Source organism: Alosa pseudoharengus, unplaced genomic scaffold, assembly GCF_046254945.1.
Source record: "Alosa pseudoharengus isolate Yale_2024_CS ecotype anadromous, Long Island Sound unplaced genomic scaffold, YU_APseudo_1.1 YU_APseudo_1.1_scf_15, whole genome shotgun sequence".
In the NCBI taxonomy this organism is placed as follows: domain Eukaryota; kingdom Metazoa; phylum Chordata; class Actinopteri; order Clupeiformes; family Clupeidae; genus Alosa; species Alosa pseudoharengus.
Window position 1 is genome coordinate 8,741,932 of NW_027468620.1, and position 9,816 is coordinate 8,751,747.

General features: G+C 42.4%; 1 protein-coding gene across 1 annotated transcript in view; it reads right to left on the reverse strand.

Moving 5' to 3' along the window:
- Positions 1–8,561, reverse strand: part of slc30a6 (solute carrier family 30 member 6) — a 43,455-nt gene extending 34,894 nt beyond the window's left edge. The window contains exon 1 of the mRNA XM_076285437.1: positions 8,346–8,561. Coding sequence (XP_076141552.1) covers positions 8,346–8,529 — 184 coding nt within the window. The 5' untranslated portion in view covers positions 8,530–8,561. The remainder of the gene's footprint in view (positions 1–8,345) is intronic.
- Between the last annotated feature and the right edge of the window lie 1,255 nt (positions 8,562–9,816).

Genomic DNA, 9,816 nt, shown 5'->3' on the forward strand with positions numbered 1-9,816 from the left:
AGAATAAGCTGAAAGAGGCTAAGGAGGACTACAGAAGGAAGATGGAACAGAAGTTGCAAGAAAACAACATGAAGGAGGTGTGGGACTGTATGAAATCCATCACTGGCCTTAAGAAGAGCGGTGCCTGTGGAGGGAGGCCTGGACAGGGCGAACCAGCTGAATCACTTTTACAACAGGTTTGATTGCCCTGCACCAGCTCCAAGTACTGCTCTTGTTTGCGTGCCCGCCCTACCCCCACCTCCCAGTCTCTCCAGCTCTGTATCCCGGGGACATCCAACGACCTAAGCCCCCATCACCCCACGCCCTGCCCCCGCCTGATGCCTCCTTGCCTGTGCCTGTTGAGCTGTCCAAGACTCTGGCAACCTTGACAGGGACATCAAGGAGGTGGTCATCCCCCAGCCCCCACCCCACCTCATTACCAGTGCAACACTCACCCCCACCATCACTGGATATTGCACCCCTCCCCCACATGGCGACCACGAACAATGAGGTGACAACGACTTCACACGACACACAGACCCCAGATGCACTCCCCCTCCCCTCCCCTCCCCCATCACTCATACCTGCCAACTCAGAAGGGCGGAAAAAGGTGACATATTTCCGAAAGACGCCATTACCTTGGCTTCACCTTGCAACACTGTGCTGTGCTGTGCGTACAACAGGGTTACCAGAACTCTGTTGTTACATCCAGAATAAAGAACTATTCTTTCGCAAGCCAGCCTCAAGTTTTACCTGCTCTTAACTACACTGGAATCTACTCGGTCAACGGTGTCTCCATTTGGAATTAAGGAGACAATTTCAATAGCATTCTTCAGTTGGTGTTGTCCACCCACTTGTACGTGAAATAAGGAAAAAACAAGATTCATCCTGAAGAGGACAACAGCCTGTTTCAACGGTGAGTCGTTTTTAATTATTCACGCTACAAAAAAGAACAGAAATTTGCTGTTTTTGGGTTACAGTTTGACTAGAGTACCAGTGTGTTGAGCAAGAAAAATTTTGCCTGCAGCTGTCTAGAAGCCAACAGTCCTGCATGTTTTGTGTGTATACAACTATTTTGACGTCGTAGGCCTATTTACGCATTTTGAGCTTTGCATTCTGTATTTTTCATTTTGTGGATGTTTTGAGATAGATTTTTATCTCTTGGATAATTTAGTAGTGGTGACTGACTAAATTAGAGGCTAACTGTAGCTTAAGGCTAAGTTAGAGTTTGTAGCTACTGTTTTATGTTCTTGTTAGTATTTCCCGCTGCGCTGTAAGACAGCGTTTCAAGACTTATTCTGTAGTTCTATGGTGCAGGGTGTGAGGCTGCAACAAAGAATGACTGGGTTTGGTGTGGTGCATAGTTGAGGCTAGGCAGGCATATTGTTTCGCTGCGAGGCAGGAGAAATTTGATAGTGCACGGATTTTATGTGCTTGTTAATATTTTGCGCTGGGCTATAAGACTGCGTACAAGTCTTATCCTGAATGGATTTGGTGTGGCGTCAGCCGAGACTGGACGGGCATATTGTACGCAGCAAGGCAGGAGAAATGTAATAGTGCACAGGCTAACTATAGCGGTCGCTAAGTTAGAGGCTATCATTAGGAATGTTCATTCTATGATAGAGTTTTGTAGTTACTGTTTTATCCACATAGTGTTTTCGGCGGAGTCTTTGATGCGCCTGATAATATTTCTCGCTGGGCTGTAACCTGCGTGCGCTTTACAGCACTAATCAGACAGGAGATTATTGATCAGGGCACAGCGTTTTGAATTGCCTGAGGGAATCAAGCGCAGTTTTCAGACTGGCCGAGAATGCAGCTCAGTTTGAAGTGTGAAATGTCATTTCTGTTATACGCGTCACAAGTTGAAAACAATTTGTTTTAGTGTTGACATCTTAAGGGTAAGCAGTGATGCTTGAAGTAGGCTACGTAGCCTACCAGTAACATCTTGTTGGATATCTAGCTTTTCATTTTAACATCTAACATAACTAACACAATGTTCAGTAAAAGGAACAGGGCCCGTGCCGGCCAGATCCCTACAACTGAGAAAGGTGGGATGGCACCGCCCCAAGTTAGTGAAGATGAAATAGTTACAACGGTGAGAGATTTTTTGAACGGTCATCTCAGGATGGAGGAGACCGAGAAAAGGATTGAAATGAAATATGGCATTGTGAATGATGATAATAATGTGTGGCCTATGGCCGATTTGCAGCGAGCATGGGGGAAAATGCAACGTCTATCCGATAGAAATAAGCTGCCATTGTCTTTAGTCATCTTGAATCAAGCCATGCTTAGGCGTGAGGCTGCCGAGAAGAAGGTGGCGGCAGAAAGGGTTGATGCGCTCAAGAGAGAATTGTCTGAGCTTAAGGCTGAAAGGCTGAGCTTCAAGGAGAAGTCGCTAAAGGTGGAGAAGGCTCAGGATGAAATAAGGAGTGCCCAATGTGCGAGATCTGAGCCGATGCCAACTTGTTTAAATGAACAAATTCTGCCGGTTACAAACCACATCCAATCTGTTTGTGATGTTGAAGGCGAGGAAATGATCTTTAACAAGATATAACATGTGACCACTTCTGTTGAGCCTGCTAAAATGTGGATTGGGCAAGCATGTCAGACGCTGCCTAAAATGGATAGCCTGGGTTTTACTGCAGCTGTTTGTGCAGAGGTTGGCAGGGTGCTGGGCACCCAATGGCTGTTCCACGGTTTTCATTACCCACAATCCTTTAAAGGAGTGGAGAGGATGAATCCTTTTTTGAAGGAAAGTTATGATAAAGGCCGCCAGGAAGGTTTTCCTTGGTTTGTGCCACTGCCACCTGCCGTGTGCGGTGTGAGTCCTACCAACAACAAAGAGACAGGGCTTGGCCCGCTTGTTGTGACTGGAAAACCTATGTCTGCACTTGTTTTGTGTACTGCGATTGTACATTTGGGATCAGATGCTTTGAGTGCATATTGTTCTGAATTGGCTGAAACATTCAAAAAAGCAGGCCATCAGTTGACAATGAAGTGTCACAAGCATCTTGACGGGGGACACTCCCCACCTGGCAATTGGGCGATGATTAATGACCACTCAGTGTAGTCTTTGAAGCTAATTGGGAAGGGCCAACTGATGCAGTCTCAGACGACCATGGCTAAACCTTGAGTCCTGTCCTAGAAATTACATGATACTGAACCTTAGGCTATTTGATGAAATTATATGACCCTTTTATAATTTGATAGATTCTTGTTTTCAACTTAATTTGCATGCTTTTTTCCAATTTTCTGTGAGCATTAGTATACTGCCGCTCTTTTTTGTTTGTCATTTCAGAAACTACTGTCCGTGACCACAACGCCCAAACAGCCGTTTGACGACGACACCACCAGTGATCATAGCGACATGGGAGTGACCCCAGGATGCACAGAGTGGATGACAACCGTGATCCTGACAATGATGGTTTTCATATCAGACGTCCTCCCACTGCCGGACCACAACCAGATGTTGGATGTCAAGATGACCATGAATGGGACTATATTTTTTTTTGCGGGAAACATGCATACCCATGTTTGCCCTCAAACAGGGAAGGGAGTTGTTATGTGCTCCGACCCAACATTTCTTAACGGATACAGAGTTAACTTCTGTTATGGACAAGATTGCCAATAATACTATAGAAGCCCTATCCACAATTAATGAAGAATTATATGCCATTCACAAAGTAGCCTTACAGAAGAAAAGGGCTCTGGACATTATACTGGCAGATAAGGGTAGCACATGTGAAATTCTGACACAAGAGTGTTGTTTATTGGGAATCATTCAGATTTTAATGGCAACCTTTGTTCCTACTCTGTCCATTTATGCAATTTTCAGGATTTGAATATCAGTTACCTGATTGACATTAAGGTGATAACTGAAAACTCAGTAAAATATGAGTAGAAAGGATGCAAGTTGCCCCTCTGGCTTGTGGAATGCAAGTGCCGCTGCAATTTGCAGGGTAGTAGGTGAATTTTTACCTCATTTGTTTTTTCCCCCTCTGCAATTGGTAAAATCAGAGGATGTTTTACAAATAGGTTTTTCGCGTCTACCAATGAGTTCAGGAACTTGGCATCCTAATTGTAAAAGACACTACACTATAGAACATTTTTTGGTATTTTTGTAGCTTCTTACATTTGAGATTCTGATTTACTTGACCACTACACTAAAGGAAAGGTTTGATTGAAAAAATCTAAGTTCTGTTTGAATTGTTTTATTGTTTGGCGATTATAAACATTTTTAGAGTTTTAGACTCTTACTTTTGAGAGATTTTCTTGACCACTACACTATAGGAATGATTTGATTGTTTACGATTTAAGAAACATTTTTAGTTTTTTCTTGACCACTACACTTCAGGAAATGTTTGGTTGTTAACAATCTTAAGTTTTATTCGAAATTGTTTGATCATTTTGATTTGTTTGTATTTGCCTTTATTGTGATCATATATGTAGTTGATTTATGATCAGACGGGGGGATTGTTAGATTTTAGTGGTTTTCTGTATGTCATTCTTTTGGTTCTTTGTTTAATACTGCAGAAACTGCGAGGACAGGATGTTTATTGACAGAATGTTGTCACCTTACAATAGCAAATGGTGTACCTCCCCCACAAGACGTCTTAATTGAATAAGACTATATCACTGTCTGTTTCCCCCCCTCCAATCTGACCCCAGACATGAATGTATATTCTGGTATTATAATTAGCCAGAAGTTTCCCAGATCTTGGCTTCAGTTCATTACCTTGGCTTCACCTTGCAACACTGTGCTGTGCTGTGCGTACAACAGGGTTACCAGAACTCTGTTGTTACATCCAGAATAAAGAACTATTCTTTCGCAAGCCAGCCTCAAGTTTTACCTGCTCTTAACTACACTGGAATCTACGGTCAACGGTGTCTCCATTTGGAATTAAGGAGACAATTTCAATAGCATTCTTCACCACCTTGGCCTTCATGTATGCAGCCAAAAACAGACCAAACAACATAAATGTTGACAATCTGTTTTAAAGCCTAATCCTTATCTATGAAAATCACTATGTGTTGATAGAAAGGGACTGTGGATGTCCATTTTCTGGTATCTGTTCTAGCATGTCTGGTTTATTAGTACCTCTTTTCAATCCATTATTATTTGATTTTTTTTTTGTGAAGAAATACATCTATCCCTCATGTTATGTTGGTGTCTTTCTGCTCCTCTCGTGTCTACTGAGGTTGCAATGATCACATTCCGACTAAAGGGGCGGGTCTCAGCAATAGGTGCGTTATGTCAGTCTACTCTAGAAGCTTAGGTCTCGCTTGTTTACGTGCTAATTATCAAGAATTATGATCTATATGCTACACAGAAAACAAACAAATTAAACACCTATCACTGAGAAAGTCAAAATATTTTGCTAGGTCCACTTTCAGATATGTTGCATATAACTAGGCCTACATTTGGCCTTGGAAAGGTCTGCGCTCCCTGAGAACGTCATGTCTAACCATCATCGACACATGGAAAATATAATGCTAAATGAAATAACTTGTGAACAAGCAATAACTTTCCAAGACAATATTAAACTATCAAGCCAAGCTAAATTCACAATCGCACTCAGAGTCGTTTTGTTTCGCAAAGCAATTCAAAACGGCCAGCTGCGAGAATGTGAATTTGCGAGTAAACACTTGTTAACCTCACCTCAGCAAGTCTTTCATTTAACCCACCGAGGGCAAGAGAAAAGTATCCTAACAATATGATGTTTTACCTTGAGTTTAAAGTCAGAGAGAGTGTAGCATGTGGCCCGTGTTTGTTAGCGAACATTTTCTTTTTTTCCTTGGTCATATCGCTGCTGCCATAGCAGGCAGGCTAGAGGCCATAGCAGGCAGGCTATGCGTAACAGAAAGTGAGAGAGATAAAGCCCGCCCTCAGAAACAACTGATAGGTAGGTCTTCAAAAATAGCACAAATAGAGGCCAATCACTTCCCTATCAATCTCGCATGAAATCGACGATAGTCTCACTCCAGACTATGGGAAGTTGTGACGATAGTCTCACTCCAGACTGTGCTCTCTCCAGTCCTGTTCACCCTGTACACATCTGACTTCTGCTACAACACCGAGTCATGCCACATGCAGAAGTTTTCTGACGATACTGCAATTGTGGGGTGTATCAGGGACAAGCAAGAGGAGGAGTACAGGAGCCTGGTGGAGGACTTTGTGCAATGGTGCAAACTCAATCACCTTCAACTCAACACTTCAAAGACCAAGGAGATGGTGGTGGATTTCCGCAGGTCTAAGCCCGCTCTGCTACCAGTCTCCATTGATGGGGTCAATGTGGAGGTGGTAAGCACCTACAAGTATCTGGGTCTCCACCTGGACAATAAACTGGACTGGTCAGCCAACACTGACGCACTCTACAAGAAAGGGCAGAGCAGGCAGTACTTCCTGAGGAGGCTGCGGTCCTTCAATGTGTGCAGCAAGCTCCTCAGGATGTTCTACCAGTCTGTTGTGGCCAGCGTCCTCTTCTATGCAGTGGTATGCTGGGGAGGAAGCACAAAGAAGAAGGATGCTGGGCGACTGGTAAGGAATGCTGGCTCTGTAGTGGGAGCTGAACTGGAGTGCATCACTTCAATATCTGACAAAAGGACCCTGAACAAACTGATCAACATCTTGGACAATGAATGCCATCCACTCTACAGCACTATTAAAAAGCAAAAGAGCTTGATCAGCTGGAGACTTCGCTCACTGCCATGCACAACTGAAAGGCTGAGGAAGTCATTTGTCCCCAGGGCCATTGAACTGTTTAATGCTTCACTAAAGGGAAGAGGAGAGATAGATTTCTCTGCTTAGTCTGTCTGCCTCTCCACCCTCTCCATGTTTGAGCACTGACTGCCCACTATTGCTTTACTACTGTTTTACTACTGTTTTACCAATGTCCACAGCCTAATGTCTTTACTACTGTTTTCCTGCTACACTGTTTTTTCATGCTATATTAGCACACATGATCAATGGCTTCTGCTACAATACTGAATGGCTGTAACCCTATTACCTCATCCTGTTCTTGCACTGACATATTTTTTTATAGTTTTTTATATTACCTTGTCTACATTATACTTTACTCTCCTATTTGTCCATATTATTTATGCTGGTCTCTAGACCTTATTATTGCACTGTTGCACTGTTGGACTAATGTTGGACTACTTTTTGCACCTTCACCATGACACTCACTCTCTTGAGCACCTTACCATGCACACATAACTAAAGGACTACTGTTGGACTACTTTTTGCACCTTCACCATGACACTCACTCTCTTGAGCACCTTACCATACACACAGAACTACTGTTGGACTACTTTTGCACCTTCACCATGACACTCACTCTCTTGAGCACCTCACCATGCACACAGAACTACAGGCCCTGTCACTACAAGCGTCTCATGCTTGATCACCCTCAAGCACACTGGATTTTTTACATTTAATTTATATAGTATAGTTAGTATTTAGTTTTGTTAGTTTTTCTTATCTCCTACTGTCTCTATTGTACAGTGGAGTTTGGTTATATGTTTATACTTATACTTATATTTACCATTTCTGCTGTAAGTGCATGTTGTGTGTGATGTCTGTATGCTACTGAGACCCCCTGAATTTCCCCTTGGGGATCAATAAAGTATCTATCTATCTATCTAACACCGTTTCTGAAAATGAGAATATAAGCCCCATATTTTAAGTGCCTTTTCATACCAGTCCTCAAAAGGTAACGTGAGGACATCTTGAGCAAACCACCGAGGCTAAAGGTCCCGAATTTACAGAATACTTTATTTAAGCTATGGTTCAAATACAATGCAAATGTACGCCACTGCTGAATTTAAAGAAAGCTACTGCTGATGCGTTTGTCTGTCGGTTTGTGACATTTAAAACTGACAGCTTAAGATGGCTAGCTAGCCAACATAAACAGACTGCCAGCACTTGTGGCCAACTTTGTATGGTCAAAAGTATATTAATGTCTGTATAGTGCTGCGATACGTGTCGTAACCGAGTACAAACGTTTCCTGTTAACTTCCAGGCTCGATAATCTACCTTCAACATTCCCGAGTTATTTGAGGCCTATCAGTTAGCTAACCCAACACAGTCAGTAACAGTTTGTTAGCTTGTGGCTGAACAGAGTTCTTTGTTCAACTTTGTATTCTAGGTGGCTATTATCTTTCTTTTCTTCATATATATTTCAGTGACGCCATTATCTTTTTTCACCAGTAAACATTACTTTTTAGTGTTAACAAGCCTTCTAGTTAACGTTTGCTAAAACGTTAGCATAGTTAGCTTACGCGCACTACTACTGTTGTCAGCTAGCTAGCTAGGTTTGCCTGCATCACATCCCTAACATTAGCTAACGTCATCGCTACCTATGTACCTGAATCCTTGATGTTAATGACATCCACTGCCACCATGTCAGGTTTATCCAACGGTCCGATTTTCCTCTCTGTCACTCCGGACGGTACAACGTCCGGCTTTGGGCCAAGTTTTCGAGGATAAAAGTCAGAAACATTGTGATATGACAGTCCTCCTGCAGACGTGGACATACTGTCCATCGCCATTTTGGACCTCTGGGAAACGCAGAACGTTCCCGTTGGGTTGCGCATGTGCAACAGTGCTAATCTGTAAAGTATAAGGCTTGGAAATTTAGCAAAACAGCAGTCGAAGATATCTAGCTCAGTGGGGGGATTCTATGCATATAGCATATTCATCTACAAATCTACCCAGAGTAATACGGAAGACGAGGAGGGACAATTTTCAGCATATTTGATCTGTCCTGCCATTCCGCAGGTTGTGAAATATTTGGGCAATTCCATGTAAAGGTCATCCTTACCATGGAAAAAAAAGAGTTGTGCACACACAAATAGAACTATTGTTAAAATGTTAATTTAGGTCTATATTTTATTGTTTGTAACTGATCTGATTGAATTTTAATGGAGAGTTACACTCTTTTTATATCATAAATATGGTGTGCCACCATACAGAAAAAAACAGTTTTCACATGGCAATATTATACATATTTAAAAAGGGGATAAATAGACTCAAGGATCCAACAAATTGTTATCATTTGACAAATTCCAGATCGACAAGGGAATGGTAGAGCAATGTGTATGCTCAGTTTGCCTTAAGGGCACAGCTCCTTACATTTGTAAGGCTTCATGTCACATCCATAACGTTTTATACACTGTAAAAAATAACATTACATCTTACTGCAGTAACACAAGTATACGTTACTTACTATAGGCTGACCTAGTGTTCTTACTAGAGTAACATTAGTAATGTGCCGAACTTGCATCAATGGGGTCTAAAACTTGAGATACACGAGTAAGCTTCACAACTCAGACCTGAGTAAACTGGACTCACACAGTGCACACGCGCACAGTCAGCAGAGGGAGCATTCTGGATTCCACAGCCAACGGTCGGCAGTTACGGTGTGGCTGACTTTTGGGATGGGAGTGTAACGCAGCTTCACCAGTGACTTGCTCTGTCCGGTAAGTTTACAGTATGTATTAATGTGTCAAATGTTTACAGTATAGGTTGAACTAACAGCATTTGTGCAAAACTGTACATTCGGTTTCATTAACAGCTGGGGTAATGTTAAGTTCAACTTGCTAAGTGGCCGATATATGCGCTAGCTGCTAACAGTTTGCAGCTAGCAGCTAACTGATAGCAGCTCTGCGAGTTAACATTGCCTCAGACCATGCAGAGCAGAAAACAAATATTCTAGGTATTCAAGCCCTTTGGTATTTTTTGTTATCGAAGTTATGAGGAAGTGGTGGCGCCTGGGGTCTAGAACTAGGCTGTATACATTTGCCAATAGCAGTTGTCTTCATGAGCTCTTAATGAAG